Source organism: Syngnathus leptorhynchus, chromosome 5 (genome assembly GCF_054491065.1).
Source record: "Syngnathus leptorhynchus isolate UIUO chromosome 5, UIUO_Slep, whole genome shotgun sequence".
In the NCBI taxonomy this organism is placed as follows: domain Eukaryota; kingdom Metazoa; phylum Chordata; class Actinopteri; order Syngnathiformes; family Syngnathidae; genus Syngnathus; species Syngnathus leptorhynchus.
The window spans coordinates 16,278,162-16,300,496 of record NC_141199.1 but is presented as its reverse complement, the minus strand read 5'-3'; the positions used below and the strand labels follow the sequence as shown (position 1 = coordinate 16,300,496).

The 22,335-nt window shown below is 42.7% G+C and overlaps 1 protein-coding gene and 1 long non-coding RNA gene across 5 annotated transcripts in view; one reads left to right on the top strand and one right to left on the bottom strand.

Moving 5' to 3' along the window:
* The window catches only part of LOC147057294 (uncharacterized), a 50,151-nt gene extending 29,659 nt beyond the window's left edge, over positions 1 to 20,492 (top strand). The window contains exons 7-9 of one of the 4 annotated variants that reach the window (XR_015065991.1): positions 4,898 to 5,027; positions 16,023 to 18,227; positions 20,010 to 20,492. This is a non-coding gene — a long non-coding RNA (uncharacterized LOC147057294). Of the gene's footprint in view, positions 1 to 4,897; positions 5,028 to 10,799; positions 13,302 to 16,022; positions 18,330 to 20,009 lie in introns of those variants that run through there. The other 3 variants (XR_015065992.1, XR_015065990.1, XR_015065993.1) reach the window with 3 other exon arrangements.
* Positions 11,856 to 13,124, bottom strand: lsm6 (LSM6 homolog, U6 small nuclear RNA and mRNA degradation associated). The gene is made up of 4 exons (XM_085911185.1): positions 12,976 to 13,124; positions 12,315 to 12,431; positions 12,112 to 12,225; positions 11,856 to 12,024 (listed from the first exon to the last, which is right to left on the bottom strand). Exons 2-4 carry the CDS (start codon positions 12,406 to 12,408, stop codon positions 11,990 to 11,992), a joined length of 243 nt encoding a protein of 80 aa, XP_085767311.1. The 5' UTR covers positions 12,409 to 12,431; positions 12,976 to 13,124; the 3' UTR covers positions 11,856 to 11,989.
* Positions 20,493 to 22,335: the final 1,843 nt, after the last annotated feature.

Below are 22,335 nucleotides of genomic sequence, written 5' to 3'. Positions count from 1 at the left end.
CAGCTCGGGTTTTCCCGGACGTTATGGGCCTGAGCCCCGAGGTCGACATTTTGACAAGAGGTTCGACGTAGTCGTTCTGCCTGTCCCTTATCCAACGTGTTCCATGTTTGAATTTGGTGCAGTATCAAATGCTCCAATCGAAAAAAAAAGAAATCTGACATACAGAGAAACATGACACATTGTTTGGTCACTTTATACCGCAGATTTTCAGGAAAATATATTCTTCCTAAATTAGAATTACACGTGTTGGACCTAGAGCGTAAAATCCCGCACTTGCATCTCTCACCTCTGTCAGCCCATCAGGAGGCGGCCGGATAAATAAATGATGTCTAAATTACACACGGACATGCGGTATTTGCGCTCACCGTGCACCGAATTACACTTGTTTACAAGAGCTAGACAGGTTTTAGACAAGAAAATTTCAATAATTTACTCACCATGTGTCTTGTGTGTGTGTGTGTTGTTTTTTAAAAATGTAAAGCAGACTGCGTTAAGCAACAAACACATATGCACTGAGTGCAAGCATCCCCAAAAGAAAACCTTTCACTTCTTTTTCCAATCTGTCAATTTTTCAGAGAGAGAGAGAGATTCAGTCCTAAATTTCCAACACTTGGGGTCGTGACCTTTTGACGTGACTGGTGAGATGGAGATAAAAATAAAAGCAGAAATGAAGCGAGCGTACTGAAGGAGGGAAATGTGATTTTGTGTCCTATCATGCATAAAGTGTTGAATAATTAAACTTGACTGGTGGGATGACCTCAGGTAAAATGTGTTTACTGGTTGTAGGTGAAACCCACATTGCTATCTTGCCACTGAATGTGATATTTCTCTTTCTAATTTCCAACTTACTGGCTAGCTTGAACTTAGTCACCAATCTAGTGAACTACTTATCTCAGCTCACCGTCGAGCTAGCTAGTCTGTTATCATAAAAGCTAGGTCGCAATCGCTTTAGTTTCTTGCAAGCTGTTAAAAAAATATATATATTTATATATATTGAAAAAAAATATATTGAAAATCAGTTCATTTATCTGCTTTACTGGTGAAACTCCACCGCCTTCCCGGAACACTCGTCGTAAACAGGATGCGAGAAAACGGTAGCGCGGCTCGCTAATTCGCCGTAGCGCCTCTCTCGCGGCCTTCTCTCCAGTTCAAAGCGCCACGATGCTAATGAAGGTTCCCGTTTACAAAGAGAAGCTTATGTAAATGTTACCTCTCCAGATGTGCCAAATAGCGCTCGCATAGCGCTAGCCCCAAGCCGCGACCAACGTTAGTTAGCACGGAGACAAACCTTTGCGCCTACGGGGCCTGCCGCCCGAAAATCAATGTGTCTAATGAAATTTTGCCACACGTTAGTTATAATGAAGCAGCAGCCAATTTGCATTTGAAAGTGAAAAATAAGGAAAATGGGTTCATTTTACAGCTACGTGTTATTTATTGTGTCCTTTTTAATGTGTAGCTTGCGCTCCTATTGGACCAGATTTGTATTTATTTTTTTCAAAACTATTTAACTTCCTTCAAAACTATACAACTTAAAATGATCACTTTTAATCTTCAAGACCATTTTAAATTTTCACCCTCATGTTTCTTCCTCATGGTCCTTGTTGTCGGGTCAACTTTTCTCAGCGAACATCGGCGCCGTGAACTCAATCCTCCACGTTATTGACAACCATTAAATGTGTAACGATGTTATCGCCGCAACGATGTACGCCTCCGATGTTGGATGTTAAACACCCTCTCCCCGGAGGTCCTGCTCCTTTCATGTACTGTAAATAGCGCCAAGTCGCTATGCTGCCAGGAGATGTTGAAGTTCCAGGCAAAATGTAAGGCAGGCAAACCTCACCTCCAGCAAGACTGAAAGTGAGCATCAGAGTAAAACAGTTGTTGACTTTGTTTGAACGTCAGCGTGTCAAAGCCCGCCTTGGGGGGAACGCATCGCCGCCTCTCGACATGTGACAAAGACTCGCATGAATAACAATGTCATTTTCTCACATACACTTCTCCTTTTCGTCTTCGACGCAGCCCCGCCGACAACCTCTCGTCCCCTTTTTTTTTTTTGTAGAGCTCCTCTCCAATTATTTATATGCGCTTTGAAAGTTTTGGGCGTCGCGCCCCGGATCGACGGTGACACACAAACTGCATTATCCTCGCCGTAAACTAACTTGCGCCGAGTTCATGTGTTTTTAATTGCACCAGTTGGGGACGCAGATGCGAGGACAGATGTGAGGAAGGTTGGCGGAGATCAGCGCTCTTAAGTGGTTCTTGCGTGGACACGAACAGAGTTACAAGTCATAGATAAAAAAATAATCATTAAAAAAAGGCTTTTGTAAAACTTTGTAGATCTGTGGCAGTTCTTCAAATCAAAAATCCTGTTTGGTGAGGAGTCAAACAATGATGTGGATATAAAAGTGCATTTTCACTTTTTGTTACGGTTACAGAAAGTCACATTTTAGGTTGTTACCCAAAGTTGTTTTACTTTTGAATCAAATTGAATTCTGAGTTGTTTAACTTTAGGACCCAAGTTTAGTTGATATTTTAGTTGAGATTTTTTGGGGGCCAGTCAGTTCAAATTTTCATGGAATTCACAGTTGGTTGATTTTTGGACCAAATTTTAGATCAATGATTTGACCAACATTTTGAGGTCAGCTTTTTTTTTTCATGTATTATCGTTTTAAATTTGCCTACATTTCGAATATGATTTTGAAGTAATACTTTTGTCAATCAAGTGTTTTCATATTTGTATTATCGTTCCAGTACATTACCTATTGGTGGGGGGGGGGGGGGGGAGCACCTTTGCTGTGACTCCTTTGCCTTTTTCCCACATCTCTCCCACAAAGTAATGAATAAATCATACGTGATATGGAATGCGATCGAGAGGGCACGAGTAGAGAGTAGAAAAGCGTGATTATTCTTTGCTCCGCTGAGGTCTTATCTTCCAAAGTGCCACTAAAAGCACGAGAGGCTTTGTGTCACGTCGCTGCGGGACGACACAGCCTGATTTTGATGCGAGATGAAAGACCTTGCTGCTCAAATTCCGTGTCCTCCAGCAGAGGATGTGTGATATTGATGGCCGGCTGCCCACATCCAAAGCTAACATTATCAAGCATCCATATTGTTTTACCTGCCGTTGCCCGCGGTGCCCAATAAATGGCCGAGCGGCGCCGAAAAGGTCTCAGCTATCGAAGCGGGCCGTGAAGATGTCAAAACGACCGCTTGGCTCGGCTACACACTGGGAACAAACCATGAAGTGTTTGCTTTGTTTTCATGATACAGGCAAGTCCAACTTTAGAATTTTCATCCAAAAAATTCTGAATTTGAACAAAAAAAACCAACCCCCAAAAAATTCCAGCCTAAATTTTCAAACTCCGAGTACAAATTTGAGCTACAATTTAGTCCAAAAGTCAAACAACTTTGAATTTTTAGCTAACAAGCTACTTTTCGGAGTGGGAGGGGGGCAAGCGGGAGCAAGGCCAGCTCGTACATTAGCAGGAATGCGCCTGGGGACGGGACGTCATATAATGCGGGGTCCGTCCCGACGCTGAGTGCTGCTCATCTGCTCGCACTCGTCTTCTGCCCCCCCCCCCCCACCCCGATTGTCCCGGTTAAAGCCCCCCCCCCCCCCCATGTCTGCACTGAAACGACTTTAGTCAGTGAAGGAAGAATCCATTTACAATGTGTGCTTTATAACATCTTCTTGACAATGCAGTCGTGGATTAGAGACATTTGTGATGAATCTTTTATAAAGACCCCCCGACCCCCGCCCAAGTCTTCCTCCATCATCTTTCTTCTCCGTGTGTACACGCCACATGTGACTGTTTGGATGTCATTGCAGAAGAAGAGAAAGAAAAGAGGGAAGAAGGGTGACAAAGAATTGTCAAGAGTCGGGCGAGGGGGGCATTAAAATTTATCTGTGCGGAACTTCTTTTTTTCCTTTTTGAGCGGCGCTTGTCCTCTCAGACGCCCAAAGACGCGCTCTGTCCTCATCAATTCTTCACCGCCATTTTGACACTCGCGCCGCTTCGTGTCTTCCGTGCTTTTCTTTTTTGGCGACGTGTGCCTTTTTTTTTTGCCTCCTCTTAAAAAAAAAAGAGAGAAAAAAAAAACGCCCCCTTTCAAAATTAATGCCAACCCGAAAAGAAATATAGAAGCGCGTCTCAAAGCTGACAAGATGTTGTCCTACGTTATTCTCTTTGAAAAGCCATTTTGTTCGGCGAGCAAACACGCACACGCTTGTCTGGTCCGACCACGCGGCCCGTCTTTCTACTCCGCCGCTTCGCTGCAATGTGGACCAACATGCAGACCTCCACTTGGTCCATGAGAACTTTTTAAAAGTACCCTTTGAGGTTAATCTTGGCGGTGGGCCGTTTTTTAAAGAAATTTTAATGTTATATTTCCTACTTTTTGTGGATGGAGGGTGACATTTTGGAGAGAAAATGTATGTCCGTGTAACAAACCAAAATCAAAACCTTATGTCTTAAGTCTGTATGTTTTTCAAAATATATATTTACATGGAACTTTTGTCAATTTATTTATTCATTTAGGCCAATTTTTATGTTGTAAGTTTTCTACTTTGGGACCAAATTATTGTGTATTTTTTGTTTTGTTTTTTGCACAAATTTTTCTTGATATAAATTACAAATTAGGACAGGACACTTGGCCAAAAATTTGAAAATATTACAATTCTGACTGTTGAATATTTATAAACATTTTAAAAACCTCCACTTGTAAAAGTTGTCCGAAAGTTCCTGGTTCCTAAAAGAAGTTCAGTTCAAATCAAGTGTTACTAAGCTTTCAATCAAATAAAATTGCATAGGTTTAATTTTAACTTTTCATATTCTGAGAAATGTAACCATTTTGCCCCCCCCTCTCTCTCTCTCTTCTTCACTTGTGGCCTTTACAGCTCACCTCCCCGTCCCCCATTGTCCAGATTATGGGGGGGATGCAAAAGAGAAGCGCGCACAGCACGACGACGCAAACGTCGCACGGAAGAGGACGATGAAAAATTGATGGGCTTTCCATTTGAATTCAAGGTAGGCATCACTCTGCGTAAGTAGGCCTGTCTCTTTAAATCAGAGGAACTGTCGCCCGTGTGACTGCCTGTTTACAAAATAGCAGCCTGAAAATGAGACCTGCTCCCCGCGGACAAGCTAACTTGTCTAAATATAAATAATGAACGTCGGATAAATAATTCCCGCCCCTTGAATAATGCACACGGTGACGGAAATTCACTTACACCAGTGAAACTGGAGGACTCCAGGTAGTTTGTGTGCCAAAGTACAATCGGGGTGCTGTGACTTGAGTTGCTGGTGACCCCACGGTTGCCACTCTGACTTTCGACAGTCCAAAAGTTGAACAATTTGCTACTCTGATGTAATATCTGGTACAAAAGTGAACGACTTGGAATTCTGACCTGCAATTTTCAGTAAAAAATGTGATCCAAAAGTTGAAAAGTTCAAACACGTGAATATTTGAGTTAAAATTCCAACTGAATTGTGATCCTATATTGTTTTGGATATTATTTTGGTCCAAAAGTCAGTTTTAGAACAAACATGGAATTTTGGGGGTCTCCTGAAAAGTGACGATTATGGAGGTGAAAGATTTGCGCTTGATGCGAACAACATATTTGTTCCAAAAAAATAAAAAAGGAAACCTAAGAATGTGAATGTAAACTTTAAAAAACAAGAAGATAAATCAGAAAAACAATCAAAATTTTTGTCAAGTTGTCAAGATCTTGACAATCACAATTCAACTTGTTTAGTTACACTTTTCTTGGGGCAATGTCCACGCTCGCCCCAAGCTAATTTCAAGGACGTCGACGTTTGCCGCTTCCTTTTTTCTTGTCCTCTGCAGAATAAGCCTTGTGATAAATGGCTCATTATGGGAAGTGCCAAACGCTCAAACTGTAATTAGCCTTAATTGGCTAATTGGATGGCATCAGCTTAATTGCTTCCCCCCCCCCACCCTCGTAAAAATGAAGTTGAACGCCGGCTCCGTTTGCCCGAAAAAAGGCCGACGGATCGTGCAAAGATCCTTCACACGCGTCGCTGAGCATACAAGCTGGAGGTGCTCCGAGTGTTCCGCTAATAACACCATCACAAATTCACGCCCTCCAAATAGGTTAATGTGTTTTTGCCCAGAGGGGCCGGGCCCATCTACCTGCACGGCCATTAAGCAACAACACCGTTAGCCGGCTGCCAATGAAAACTAGCAGGGAAGAGACCACCTTGTGTGTGAACCACAAAGGGAAGGGCAACCTGCGGCCCGTGGGCCATTCAAAGAGCACAAGGAAGATGACTGATATATGAATGATGCATTTTTTGTCTCGATGTTATTTGTGTTTTCCTGATATGGTTAAAACCTAAATGTCATGTAAAATGTCCGTACAATGAGTGTATGATAAAGAACTTGCGGGTTAGACGGTTTAAACACCATAAATGTTTTGAATAAGTAGGTCACATTTTGAGTTTCTAAGTAAACTATTTGAGGAAACAAATAACCAATATAAATCAAATCAACAATAAAATGGGATTTTTTTTTTTTTAAGTTTGCGGAAACCCATTTTTATAAGCATTCAAGAGGGAAAGATTGAAGATAAACAAGGCAAAAATAGATTTAAAAAAAATGCAAATATTTAATGTTTTGCATTGCATAAAAAATGCATTTACCATTATTTTTAATATTAAAAAATGATATTAAATTATTTATGAAATCCTCAAAGCCATATTATATTATTACTTTCTTTATTTTTAAATCAAATTATACAATATCCTGATTTTTAACGGGACTTTTCTCTGTCACAGTGGAAAGTGAAGCGCTGCGGTATTTGATTATATTTGGTGTCAGCCTGACCCCTAGTGGTGTTGTACTGTACTCCATTCCATTCGTTCTAGCTTGAAAGAATTCAATAAATTGAGAGCCAGGGGGGGGGCTAAAGAGCAAATATTACCAGTAGGCCCGCCAACTCGCCTGGCCTTGACCGTGCACTTGGGAGGCTGCCGTTTATTTTGGGATGTGGTCGTGACTGTGAGAAGGACAGAGGGAGGAGGAGGGGAAGGAGGGATAGATAAGGGGACACTTAAGCAGGCAAGATAGAGAGGGAACAAGGACACACAAGTAGAAGAATGTGGTCAGAGCATCAGTGTAGTGACACAAAAAGCACATTGTCCTGATTTAACAGCCCTGAGCTTTCACTTCTCTTCGGCCCCGGACGCACTCAACGCTCGTAAAGCTGTCCGCCGACTTTACAGTGGAGGAGCCGAGACGAGTTAAAGGAGTACTCGTGATTCGAGGGGAGGGCAAAGCAGGGAGGCGAATAAAGCCAACGAGGCGGCGGGCCAGAACTCATCCTTAAAGAGGATTTTTATGCGGCCCGCTAGAGCGCGGGGGAGGGGACGGCGCTCGCTGATGCGCTACATCTTCATCATTTACGGAGCAACCATGTGGAGCTTATATCTACGATCGGACCCCTGTGCAAAAAAGCCAATTACTGGAGCCCCTTTTTCAACTCTGTTGCTAACCAAAACAGCAGCAGCAACCAAATCGTATAAAAAAAAAGAGCGTTCAGATGCCTTTTTTGGATGACTAACAGTATAGGTGCACCCCCATAAAAATGTGCAAATGCCAAACAATAACCAAAACAATAAACAGATGAATCCCTCCATCTTAGATGCCCGCCCACGGCTGCAGTTGAGTAACTCATTTTGATTTCTTACTTTTTTTAAACGGCTCTTGCGTTTTTTGTCCTCGTTAATAAGTTTATCACTGAGACAAACCGGAGCTGACTGTTTTACAGTCTAGTCTCCAGACAACCAACCAACCAAACACACACACACAGCGCACACACGCAGATAAATATGTGCCTCCAATGAATTTACATCCTCGCGTTTGAAAGTCCCACTTCTCCATTATCCGGGAATGCGGATTTTTTAATTATTCATGGCAGAGGCATTGAAGCAGCCAGGTCTTTTAAATTTTTCATTTCCGAGTGGCTTCAAACGAGATTTCTCATGAAAAAGGGACCCACTTTTTGTCATTAGCTTTTTTATTATTATTAATATTATTATTATTTTTGGGGTTCGTGTCATCAAATAGCCGTGGGGAGAAGTTGACAGCAATTTGGCATCTCCTGGTGGTGACAGTGTAAAAAAAAAAAAAAGGCGGAAAATCGAGGTCAATTGGCAGGAGGATTCAGTGAAAAAAAAATTGTGGATGGTAAGCGGCTGATGCAACGCCAATATTAGCCGCTAGATAGCGCAATAGGGTCGGTGCTGAAAATATAGAGATTCAAGCGCTCCAAAAAGGTTTCAACAAAAAAAAAGTGCAAGCACATAATACATTTATTTGCCCCAAAATAAATATATTCTTTCAAAATTATTTTTAATTCTTTTAAATATTTTTGAAATAATGACAGATAAATAAATAAATAAATAAATAAATAAATAATATTGCCACACACATGTTCATAAAATAAAAAAATCACACAGAAACTGGCTCATATCCAGATTGCATGTGGGTGCAGTCATAAATCCCCAGTCCTGACCTTGTGACTCATCCGCTGTTTTGTACAGTATCGACTTTAATGTTACAAATGTAACAAAACCCATGTTATTGTAGCATCGTCCATTCGTCTTTTCAACTTACTTTTGTGGACGGATCTGGGATGGGGAAACAGGGGGATAAGCTGAACACTAGGAACACTTAACGTGTGGTGGGTGTGTTGGTACTATAACACTTCCTCAACATTTCATGCACGATGTCACAGCAGCAGCTTGCGACATTTATCTTTTTTTTTTTTTTTCTTCGTTTTCCCCCCACCGTACAAACATATTAAAGTTTTGGGTGCTTGCCAGACAAGCCGTGGATTACCTCGCACCGCAGACAAATTGGCAATTGAGGTGCCAGAGTAATGGAGGCTAATTGCTTGAGTGCTGGCTTAGGTTTGCATTTCAAACACAGATTGCAGGCCAACCTGGATGAGAGCACGAGTAGCCATTAGCAAGCAAAAAAAGAAAAAGCACTGTTTTAAACATTGATTCCGTGCTATTTGGTAGCATTATAACAATCCTATTATGCAATATAATCAGGACAAGCTCGTTCCTGTTTATTCTATTTTCTTCGAATGAAATAATTTTTTGTACGATATCCTACTAAACCTTTGTGTATGTTTCTCTTGTGTCCATTTGTTATGAAACACACAGGGAGCACGGAACAGTTGTTCTCCTGCCTGTTTGTCTCGCTCCGGCTCGTGCTAACTAGTCAACAACATATGACGGCGCAGCGAGGGTACGGATATTGTTTGTTCTCGGGCCCCCCGAAGGCCGCCTGCGGGGTCACTCGCCCTCCGAACCCTCGCCATCTGCATCCCGTCTCCGCTAGCACGGCCAAGGCGGCACAGAGGAAGCTGGCACGCGTGGCGGGCCTAACTAAGAAGGGCGAAGGTTGCATTTTTCCTGAAGGTCGACCGTCCTTCCGGCTAAATAAAGAACCCTCTCCGGCCCTCGCACGCAATTCGAATAAACGCAAGCATTTGATGGGTTTATGATCTCTCATGACGAGCTAAAATGCTAGGCTGGCAGTACGCATGCTAACCAATAGCGAAGGAGTAACATGGTCAATGTCTCGAATGAGATAACAATTTGAAGTTGGAATGATTTGAATCCGAAATGTAGAAAGAAGACATGGAAGGAAATAGCTTACATACTTTAGTGGCTGCTGCTGTTTTGGTTAGCAACAGACTTCAAACTGTGTAGTAGCTGTCGAGTCACATAGCATACAAATCCGTTGGTGTAGTGCTGCGGTTTAGACAGATGGTGGTGCTCCCAGCATTGCGTTCCCCTCACACAATTCCAAAGTGGCCACCTAGCACCCGTCGCCTTTGTCCTTTCGCTTCCATAAATCATGTTTGTGCTGTAGCATCCTGGCCCAAAAAAAACCAACATAGGGTGCCAATCTAATGACTTCCAGGACAAACATAATCATGCTCACGTTTGATTGACTCAACCAGAGGTTGCCAGGTAGGCAGGTGTTCACATTTTTTAGGAGGGGAGTTCAATTACACCGTTTTTTTGTTTTTTTTTTCTATTTGCTGCTCGGCTCAGCCCCAATCCGCTAACACATAACCATTACGGGTTTAATGAAAACAGATTTGAATCATAGAATCGTTTTTTATACATGCCACATTCACTGTACTGACAAGTTAATCCATCATGAAAAAAATGGTTTGCTTTCAGCCAGAAACTCATAATTGCATTATACCTCTCCAACTGAGCCTTGGTACCTTCTACAATTGGAATCCCACTAAATGGAACCAAAGCGAATCGTTTCCGCATTCAAATCGGACCCATCGTATCAAAGTATGTGTGGAATTGACATTTATCGGCGAGATCCACAACCCTTAATAACCGTTCAAAATCACCAAATCAGAGTAAGATAAATAATACAGCTAAAGACCAAAAAAATAAAATAATGTATATACAGTATAATTGCGCACACCCGAGTGGGAGAGCATCTGTTTGCTTGTCTTTTCTTTTTCTTTTTTTTCCCCCTGCACATGATGTCATGTCACGTGTGTGCAATGTTTTTAATTAGAAAGGTTCACCGCGGGGTCACACTCGGCTATAGCTCCAGTGGGTAAATATTTGCCTCACACTGTCACCGGGCGCCATTACGGCTCTCAGTACTGCGCAATGCATTTCTATGTGTGTCCACATTAGTCAATGCCTACATCTTCCTCCCTCCCAAACCCTCCCCCCCCTCCTCTCCCTCCCTCCCTCCATCCCTGCACTCTTGTTTTTTCTTTACAGCTGTAGCTCCACACGGTTTGATCAATAATGTGTCCTTCATTGTCAAGCTGGGCCTCGCTGACCTTGGCAGCCTTTTGTCTCCTGTCGAGAGGCCGGAGCACGCATGTACAGGTTGTAAAACAGGAGGGGAAAAAACATAAAGGAGTAAAAAAAAAAAAAACACCTCCCTCTTGAGAAAATGCTTTTCCCTCGATGACCATGCAGCCTCATGAATCACATGAAAGAGGTCTTAGTTTAATTAGGCCATAACAGCGACTAAGTTACAAAATAACCACCTGATATACAGTATTCAATTTACAAAGTAGAATGGCCTTGACAAAAATAAAAAATAAAAAAATTGCGCACCTCTCCAAATAAGGCGCCTGTATTTACATTGGGACAAACAAGGGAAATCAAACATGACAATATAAAAAATTGTATAATATACATAGCAAATATTCAGTCGTTTTTTTTACATCAATTACAATCATGCGTCAATTTGCGGATTTCTATGCTTCCACTGTATCGAATCGAATAGACGCTTGTTCCTCTCTGCAGTTGAGACGACAAGCGGGAGCTACGTAAGTGCTTGTGGAAGTTGATGTGTTATATGCATGCGTCCGTCGCGCTCCTAACGCGCCAAAAGCAGCAATGGATTTTTCAATGGTCGTCTAAGTGACGGATTTCCGAGAACAGGCATCAAGACTACGTGACCACTAGTGCATCTCCAATTTGTCCCTACTCCTTATATTTTCTGCCCCCTCCAAAAAAAAAAAAAGTCATTCTTTATGCATTTGTCATTGAGAGCAATTAGCACAATATTATTAGCTCCTCCGAAGAAACGCGGTTTAAACAGTGCTCGGTCTTTTTATTGCTTGCTTCAGGGATGAACTGAATGATTGCTTCATTATGTTGCCACCGGCAACAAGATATTAAGGCGTTTTATCAGAGGAAATGGTTCTCTAACTTATTACGCCAAGTACCACCGATGACTATTTAAATGTTATTTAAAACACCGCCTGTGTGGTTAATGAATGTATTTTCATAAAGCCCACAATATAGAATGAAAACCGCACTCCAAACTCAGGATGTAACTCAAAACTCAAGATTTATTCACAATTCAACATTTACAAAAGATTCTTCAGGATTCATTGTTGCAGTCAAACCAAAAAAAAAAACAATATGGCATCCAAAAAATAAAGAGAGCATCACTAGACTTTCCTCTTCTGTGTGCTGATATAAAGAACTGTGGAGACATAAATCATTATTGCGCAACATCTTGGTAACACAAGGTGGAAAAATAACGAGTTACCGAATGTAACGCCTCTCTTACCATTGTTTCCTCTTAGAAAAGCATCACCGTACTTGTTCTTGAGCTGCCCGTTGACATACTCCTCAGTCTGCTCAATGGCGATGTTCATGTAACCATCCAGGCAGGCGAGGACACCTAGAAACACGGATCAATATTATTTATGTCATTAGCTCACAGACTTCTCAAAAGGTAATCAGGGATAGAGGTTGAATAGCTTAGGTGACCTCGGTAATCGACGCCCGAGTTCAGCTTGACCACCACGGGTCTGCCGATGATCTGCTTCAGGAAGTCACTGGGTGTCTGCTTTCTGAGACTCATCCTGGCTCAGCGTTAGGTTAGATCTTATGGTACAAAAACAAAATCACTGAATTAAATACAAATCATATAAGAGCTATTTTAAAAGCTAGATTTAATCCATTTACAATAATATAATTAAAATATTGGCAATAAATTGCATTTGAGGACTAATAAATAAATTTCGAATTGATTGACTTCACCTAAAAGGGTCTAATATTTAAACTCCACGTTAGAGTATTTTCTCGGTTAGCCACACGAGCTGCTCGCCACGTTAGTCGCTAGCTGGGTTAACCAAAGAGGCTGCTACAGCGACGTTGATATCAACATCGTTAGTCATAACGTGTTTACTCAATTTTGCATCGTATCCACGACATTAGCATGTCGAGGCTAACAGGCTTGACTGGTGGGATTCAATCCCTGTAGCCTAGCGCTTGCTAGTTAGCCGCTAACAAGCTAATCGAATTATTTAGGACAACTTGAGGACTGGGTGAATACGTGTAAATGAATTTAAATACTGCACAGCGCATTCAGTAGTTTGTATTTTTAAGCATCACCTGATTACATGTTAGTGATAAAATCCCACTTTACCTTTCAAACGTGTAGACGATGCGAACGTAGTACTACCGGACCAGTGGCTGTTTGACCAATCAGATACGAGTATGGTACGGAAAATGAGTGGGAGCAAGAAAGACGAAAGCGCAAAGTCTGAGGAAGAAAGGATCATGCTCAATTATATTTCTTACTGCAGACAGGTGATGATATAATTGTGTATTGATGCAATTAATATTTTTAAAGAGGCCGTTCTTTTTCCTTTTCCGGACCGTGAGACAATGGGGACAGTTTTCTCGGGATAATTTCAACCAGTTCCATGAACTGTTTATTTTACCACTGATTTTACAAGTTCCTGCAGACAAATGTACCTCTTGGTCTATGAAGGATTATATTTGAATTATATATAGGATTATTACTTAGAAATCAGAGGCAAAATTCATCCAGACCATGCTATGGGTACATGGAAAAAAAAATCTGTTAAAAGCATAGGTTAAGACACCTGGGGATAGTTTTGAATTGGGAAAAAATGCATGATGTTGACATTTTATTTTGTATTTTTTTATATATATATACTGTTTTTACTGCCATTGTTATTGCTGCGTCGTCCAGGTTGTCGGTCAAAGGTTAAGAGATGGTGTCGCATCTGATAGCGGCCAGCGCGGTCGACCGGAGTGCGTGACCCAAATGGCGCACATCTTGGGTGCTACATGAAAAACGATGTCACAGGAAGGAAATAGGGCGGACGTGCGAGTTTGTGTTCAAACACAGAGCGAGAGAATGGATTCGGACAGGTTCCTTGTTAGCAGGGCAAGGCTAGCGCCGCCGAGGCGAGAGGTTAATTCGCTATCTGTCGCTGCGTTCAACTTGGGTCACCGCAGCAAGTCCTTAAGTCATAAACACTCGTGGTTGAGAGCCATGTACAGGTAGCGCTCATGAATATTCAATATTCTTTTTATTCCTCTCTTGACTGCGCTCAGTGCTTTACCTTTTATTTTAGAACATTTACTTAATGACCTTTAAAACTGTTTGTGTTTCCCAAAACATTACATTGGAAAAATTCATGCTAACTGAGACCTGATTATTTATTATTTGTATAAAACTGACCTGCAAAAATGTTTTTTTTTTTTTATCGTGATACGTGATTGTACAGGCTTCGGAATAATTAGGGAACAAAAATATTGTGTACCGTCGCCCGCCACCTCGGATAAGACTTGTTGGACAGAAAGCGCCAGGCAGCGCTATCAATTGCGCGACAAATCCTTGCTCCATCTCTCAGCCCCTTAACCCCAAGAAAGCGCCTTGTGAAATAGAAAGATTATGCCGACCAGAGATTCCATTGTAGGTTGGAAATGGAGAAATTGCAGTGGTGTGTAGGGCTGGGAAGGAAGGAGAAGGCACTGGTTGGGAGGGGCGGAGCCAGGCCGGGGCGCCGTGTATCCTAAAGCAATAAGCAGGCCACAGGTGGGGCTCGGTGTCGGCGCAAGATGAGGCGATCGTCTGGACCGCCGTGACCCCGTCGAGGCCACGTTTTCTCTGGAGGTGAAACTTGATAATGGAAAAGCTTGGGGGTCTTTTTATATCAAAACACATGTGTGGATTGAGAGAGACCCAGTAGAATACTTGCTTCGATCAAATCTCTTTACTGGATTGTCATAGCCCAAGATGGTCCAAATGTCTTTTTTTGATCCTTAGCAATATTTATCATGAAAATTGAATATTGGGGGAATTCATCTGTGATCTAACCAGCAAACAATGGTTGAACATTCTCAGTCTGTAGCATTTAAACAAAGCCATAAAAGTCAGAACAATGTCAATGTTTACAGGCACGTTGGCTTTAGGTTATGTAACGTCAGTCTGCGTGGAAGCCCACATGCTACCCTACCCCCTTGGGCTTTGCTCCTGATTATTGGCATGCCAATGACGCATGGCACCCCTTTCCCATGACTGACTGGATTCTGACAACTTGGCTGTTGACAGGCCTTGAGGGGCCATGCAAGGCTGGCCCACAACCTTCATTTTATTCTGGGTCACTTCTGTTTATCCCTTATTTTCCTTATGGTTCGTTTTTGGTGATCATTGTCTAAAATGTCCCCCCCATAAAGGGAACAACAGGTGGGGTTTTTTCTGCAATTGTGCTGGAAACACACACACACACAGTTCTAGGGACTATTTTAAACTCCCCCCGTGGAAGCAATCCATCCCCCGCTGTCCCATGAAAAAAAAAAAAAACACATAGTACCCGAGGCTTGGACTCTAGTCCTGTTTCAAGAGTCCCCTATGATCATTTTTAGACAGACCAACTGCTCTACAGTAGACAGTGAAAATGTGGCAGAATTCCCGTTTCAAACTCACAGACCTTGTTTGATTAAAATTTGGTCCAAATCCTGGGAATTTTCAACCTCTCATTTCTGTAGTCCACCGTAAAAGCAGGAATAGTATCTTTGTGTTGAATCAAAATAAACCAACCGTTAGCTAACACGCGTAGCCTCCCAACTCAGGACGGAATAGTGACGTCTGCTGTTGGTTTCCCCCGAGGGGGTCCCGGCAGCTCCGCTCGGAGCCGAGTTCCCTCACCGAGGAACGGCGCGAGCAGACAGTCTGACTGGCCGGCCGGCCTGCTCTACAGAGCAGCACAGACGTGACACTCTTGAGGTTCTTCTCCCCACCTTTCCTCACATCACCTCATTTCGTACCAGCCAATGGTAACATCTCAACGGGGAGATATCATATATAACATTTCAAGTATTCATCTGGAAAATATCAAAAAGCACTTTACATGATCTCCCCCCCCCCCCCCCCCCACAAATTTGTGTAGCGCGGCAAATGGAACCCGCCCTCCCCTGCACGTTTTTCCCCACTTTGTCACTCTGCTAGCAAGTTGTCAGAGTGACGCTGTTGGGATTTTTTTTTTTTTTTTGCTTGCTTGATGGATGGTGAATGGTGCTTATACAAGAAGCCACTCCAGCGCGCCCATAAATATGCATGGTGACATTTGGAACAAAGCCACTCGTCCTCTCTTTCCTGATGAGCTGTGCCGGCGTACTATAACATATTGCCATACTGTCCCACCTTGTGTTTCATAGGCAATCTCTCTGTTCATCAAGTTGGCAGATAACCTCTAGACGCTGACAGATGACGCGCATGCAAAGCCCCGGCCCACGTTATTTCCCAAAATGGATGCTAAGACAAGTAATTAATGGGCTGTGCCGTGTCCGCTTCGATGAAGACGACGGCGTTCTCCAGACACTTTGGAGGTGAAGGCCGTTACATTACTCTATTGATCGCCGGCGGGTCGGGGGTGGAGGCGTGTTCCCATATTCATAGACCACCGCGTGAAGAAGAATGCCCCCCCCTCCCGTGTTCTCATTTAAGACGGGGAAAATCTCGCCTCATTTTTCTTTGTCCCCATATTGTGTTAAAGGCTGGAATTTTAATAGGGCTCTTGCATTGGATCTCATTCAACTCTGCAAGTGTATCGACACTAGCTAGCTAGCACACTAGTTAGCTGGCTAGCTATTGCCCTAGCTATCTATTGCTCTACATCTTTTTTTTAATTTTACATAAAGCAAATATACAGATGTATAATAATAATAATAATAATAGACACCAAACTAGCTAGCTATTGCCCTAGCTATCTATTGCTCTATATCTTTATTTTTATTTTACATAAAGCAAATATACAGATTTATAATAATAATAATAGACACCAAACTAAAACTAAGCATTTTTGAAAATAAATGCAACTCATTAAACCTAACACAGCTTCTTAAAACTAATTAAAATTAACCAATTGTTAAAAAAACAAAAAAATCTGAATTGAAACAAAAAACTGACGGCAATGAAAATTCCCAAACTATAATAACCCTGAGTGGAACACTACCAAGTCATTCTTTTTGTTGTTGTTGTTGTTGCTTGATAGACACAACAGACATCTCCTTTCCGTTTTCTTTTCTTTTGTCCAAACATCACGCCAGAGAAGAATAACTAACTGAGAGACAGCCGGGAGCAGTTCCTTTCATAGCCCACTCACATGCATCTCTCCCCTCCATCTTTTGACCACAAGTAGAACTGTGACTCAACAGCCGGGGATACAGTACAGCAATCTTCCTTCGCCAGACCCTCTTGAATATTCATGGCTAGCAAAATAAGCTAGGAACCGTCCGTCTCTCATCCCTCCATCCATCCACGCTGATATCTAAGCGAGTGGAATACCAGTCCACAATTTTCGAGTCGTGTGATAGCCTGACAAATCCTACATCAGCATATTCAAATGAGAACATTTGAGTCCAAATTTCATGAGTGCCAAATAAAACTCCAGAGTACAGTACAGCAATCTTTTCCTCGCCTCTTGAATATTCATCGATATGGAAGAAACTTACGAGCCATCCGTCTTGTATCCATCTGCGCTGATATAAAGGCAAATGCGGGATATATGGAAGTAATAGAAGATCTTAAAATGGTGCGAGAGGACTGGGCACGGTGGTGGCGGCGGGGACGGTAGGGGGGGGTATGTTTTACACTAATTCCCTCATCCCTTTTCGCAGGAGTGCCATGTTACAAGAGAATTCCTAAGGCGAGCCAATGGCCCGATAAATCTGCCCGAGCGCCGCTCTCTCTCAATTTGTCTCTGCGGAATGTCAGCTGGCTGCCATCCAGATGGCGGAGAAGCGCTTTTTCACAATGCGCCAATATAGCGGGAGGCATCCGGAGCGATGGATGGATGGATGATTGAGATTTCCGATTTTTTTTTTTTTTTTTACTGTGTAATTACTGGAACTTGACCTGCTTGACATTTCCTCTTTATTTCCCACACTGACTCGGGACTTGCCTAAAAGTTGTCATCCGAGTGTCCATACACGGCCTCGGACGTTCACTTCTCGAGCAGGTCCATGCTGACAGAATGTACCGGGAAAAAAAAAAAAAAAGAACGAGTAAGCCGAGATGCGACGCACAGATGCCATGCCAGAATCGTCTTGGAGCGCGGCGTGAAACACAAAATGGTCGTGTTTGGTGTCGCTCCCACATAGCTGGGTCCAGGTGGCGGAATGGCAGAGTGGGAGAACAGACCATGTTTGTGTGAAGATGCAACAACTCTCTCTCTCTCTATCTGTCTGCCTCTCGCAGCCCCCTCCCTTCTTCTCCCTTCTTCTTCTTCTTCTTCTTCCGATCTCTGGTCAAACAGTCTTTGTTCTGTATTTAAAGGTCGAAGGCTAGGAGACAACTAGTTGCCTTCTGACCCCAAACCCCCACTGATGCAAAAGCAACTGTACATTCCTAATGTACATCATGTAAGTGCCAAATATTTCTTGAAGTGGACAAACGTTTGTATTGCAAAGCTACTCGGGCTGTGCAACTCTCCGAATAAATGAAAATCTGATAGTATCTTGATACATGGACTAAGATATGATTCAAGGGCAGCACATTCTAACAGGGAATGAGTCATTTGGTTCCCTGGCTTTATTATTCAATTTGATAAGGTACGACTCAGTTCTAAAAATATAGATATATATACATTATTTATTTTAGAAAAAATATAAATATATATATATATATATATATATATATATGTGCACACACACACACACACACACACACACACACACGTAGTATATTTTTATTCTGCTCCTATTCTTGTATGTTTCCCTCATAAGGCCGGGGTCATGTTGCAGGTCAGGCACTGACCTGTTCGTGCGGGATATTGGGGTTCGGTTTCAGGAATGTATAGTTACCGACGACAGAATATAGAACAGCCAGTTGGTTGTGACCAGAAAAGAACGAGAGGGCGACTGACCGTATAGGGGCTGCTTGGACGAACAAGCGAGTTGTGGCTCGACCCGCAGCTGTTAGGCAAAGCCATGGGGGTCAAGAGTCGCCGGGTATAAAGCATGGGGACTGCAGGCGCTCAACAATTTTTCTTTGAGGAACTTCATTCGGACATTGGTTGGACTAAAATCTTTTCCCAATCAACCACCGTGTGCTTTTGAAAACCAGCTGAGCACCGAAGACAATTCACCACACACACACACACACATATATCAGAATTGGCACCTTCCTTAACACCCAAAACTCAAAGCCCAAGCACCTAAAATTCATGAAATACTTTTGTGAGTCCTACTTTGTAGATAACGTCAGTGTAGCTTGATCATAATAAAACACTCCAGCGACCCGACAACAAACAGAGAGGCTGCCACGCAAAAGCGCCGAAGGGGTTCATGTTACTGCGTGACAGTTGGCACGGGTGTCAAACCGGCGCCTTTGCCAAGCTGCGCTGCCAGGAGCTCAGCGTGGCCGCTTTTAATATTTCAATTGCCCCCCTCCACCCACCCAGCCACCCCAATAGCCCGTGTTCCTGTCCGCAAACCAACCAGATTATGACAACGGCCCGCCTCGCCGCTTATCTGACGGTTGCCTAGCAACAGATCCCTGACCTGGCTTTGACCTCCTCTGGATAAGGTCAGCACCTGAAGGTGCTCCCATTGGAGGGCTGCCTGGGAGGGGGCGGGGCTTGGGGAGCAATCGAGGCAACAGCTCTCTTCTGCATGCTCTCATGCAGCCTGCTGATAATAATGATAATAATAAAAATTAATAATCTTCCAAGCCCTTCTTAAAAGCATCCTTCATGTTGTCCTACATTACTTGCAGCAGTTATGCAGCAAAGTAAGGCCACCAAGAACAATCATTTGAAGAATTGATTCTCCTGTTATTTACATTGATCATTTTGCCGTTTGAAAATATCATTTGGATTTCTCTTTTGTTTCTGTCCGATTCACAGTAAAAAAAAAATTTTTTCCTTACACTTGTTCAAGAAGGGAGATGATGCAAGTCTCGATGATGGCGATACTGCAATCATTCACGATGGTGCAACCCGTTTGTTTGTTGTTCACCATCAACCAGGAAGTAGTCTGCTTAGCAACAAACAGGCCAACAAACAAATACAGTTCAGCCTCGGCAGAAGCTTTTAGAAGTGTCTGACCAAATTGTATATGATATACCAGCTAACTTTATATAAGTGTATGTATGATATATATCCTTGTTTACAAGCTTTAAAATAACTCATCCTCGTGTCACAGGACCTTCACTTCCCTCCGGGGGCCTTTCACAAGACCTCTGGCCCAGTTCACCCGGGGCAACCTAGGCTCCTCCTCTGTGTGTGTGTGTGTTGAAGAGAGAAGCCATTGAAGGTCAAAGGGCAGGAAGTTGGCCACCTGCCTCTGTCACGCTGGTGTCAGTAAGGAGGTGGGAGGAAGTGGCTTGCACAGACTTTGACTGTACGATTGAGCAAGGTTATCTCCGGTAAGATGTTAACGGTGAGGTTATGAGAAATGCTTTGAAGGTGGTGTTGTCCATCGAAAAGCCTGTCTCTCCAATTTCAATTTTGAAAATTGAATGTAATTTCATTTTTAGAATAGGAATTTCTTATTTTTTTTAAATAACTGGACATTAAATGTAAATTTTAAACTTGATAGGTGTAGTTTTAAAATCAATAAAAAAAATTTTAAATGACGTCAAAATACAGTAAAAATGTTCTTTTTTTTCAATTTTCTCATAGGAGTTTTTTTATGAATCGTTTGTATAGTGTCCTTGCATGCCCTGCCTATAAAAAGTATCCCAGGCTTCACTGTACATCTACTGTACATCAAGACGTTATCATTATGTCGCCATTGTCAATGTCAGCACATAGTCTCCATTATACACGGCAGGCCTCCTCCGTTAATGTATCGGCTGCCTCCTGAGTTCCATCTGAAAAGTGTCGTTTTAAAGAGCAAGTAACAAGGTAAAGAGAATGTGGGAGGCAGTCCTAAATCACACGGCTACAAATAGAGGTGTCACAAAGATGTCCAGCAATTATCCCATCTCATTTCCTGATCAGAGTGGTCTGTTTTTTTTTTTTAAAGGGGTATTTTTTCACAGCTCAGGTTGTAACCCCCCCACTAGGCTGGTCGCCATTGGACTCCTCTGGGCCGCCTCCTCCTCGCCCTGCCGCGTGTGTTCACACCTCGGCCTTCTTGTAAATCCCTCCATCCATCTTTTCCCTCCTTCCTTGCGTCCCGCCATGCCTCAACCTCACACCCTGCCTCCCCCGCCCGGCGCAGGAGGCTCGTTACCGTGGCAATTAGTGGGAAAAACTCAAATTAACCCTCTTGGCCGCCTGTAGGTGACAAAGACACGTTGGGTTTTCTGCTAATTGGGAAACAGAACAACATGATTAGACGGGGGCTGAGCAGGATGTGATGGGACAGGTTATTTCTTAAATCGCCTGGCAATTAAGTGTAAAAATAAGATAACCACGTAAATTAATACTTTTGTTGATTGATGTACCTGGATTGCAGGGCAGACAAATTGATTAAATCGATGAATTATCACACCCCTAATATAGATATATATATATCTTTGGGAGAATCCTGGATCTATCTAGTTGTCTTTCTCTTCAAACTCCAGAAGCAAAATGACTAAAGTAAACTCAATTTCAGCTTTGCAGATGCCACATCTGCTTTGATGTGTCATAAAGACAGCAACACATGGTAGTGTCAGCCATAGTTCAAAACCACTGCTGCCAAAAATGTTTGTTGTTCTTTTTATTTGTCCATGAACATAAAATTGGGAATTTGACTAAAAGTGTCAGGATAAATATGTTTTTAAAGGCCTTGTACTTGTTGCACTTTTTAAAACAGACGATTCTCTGGACAAACTGTTCCAAGCATCAGGGAGAACTCGATCACTATTTGTTATATTTTACATTAATCTGGATCTAATCCTTTACAAACATTGCTATGATCACCAAATGACACATAAAGAGTGGCATTCACAACCACTTTTCATTTTCCATCTACTTAAGTTTGTCTCTCTGGTGTAGGTCGCAGTCTGTTTTCGCTCCATTCTGACAAAGCTCGTCAGCAGTTTGAGGGCGCGCTGATAGTCGCCATGGTAACGTGGCCACGACCTTGTTGGGGGCGCACACCTAAAGGTCATTAATCACCACTCCAGGGATATGTAACCATTGACAGCTCTCAGATTTCCCAGCTGGAAGACAAACACGACTAATGAGGAAAAAACGGGGCGTACGAATAAGATGTGATGAATGCCGGTCTCTAGTTCACATAGACGCAAGGTCAGTTGAAACTTATCTAGAAGGGAGGTTCAGTAGTCGTGGGGAAAACTGCGGGACAAAAGCGCCTTGTTGGATGCATCAGTCGAGAGGAGACGTGATAACAAACAACAACACTGACCGTCGACAAAGGCGTCCTGTATTAACTTTGTTTTACTCAAGTGGTGAATGGAATATCCTCAAGGAGACTGAGGGCAGCTCCACAGCAAAGTGGAGACTGTGGTGCTTAATACTACATTGACCTCACCAGTTGAAAGAAGGCACACGAGCCAACAACAACACAGGACAAT

Excerpts from the sequence above, each read along its gene's own strand:
- lsm6 (XM_085911185.1), bottom strand. The coding sequence starts at position 12,408 with ATGAGTCTCAGAAAGCAGACACCCAGTGACTTCCTGAAGCAGATCATC. Across the intron at positions 12,226-12,314 it reads CTCGGGCGTCGATTACCGAG|GTGTCCTCGCCTGCCTGGAT; the intron begins GTCACCTAAGCT and ends CCGTGTTTCTAG. Across the intron at positions 12,025-12,111 it reads TTTTCTAAGAGGAAACAATG|TTCTTTATATCAGCACACAG; the intron begins GTAAGAGAGGCG and ends ATGTCTCCACAG.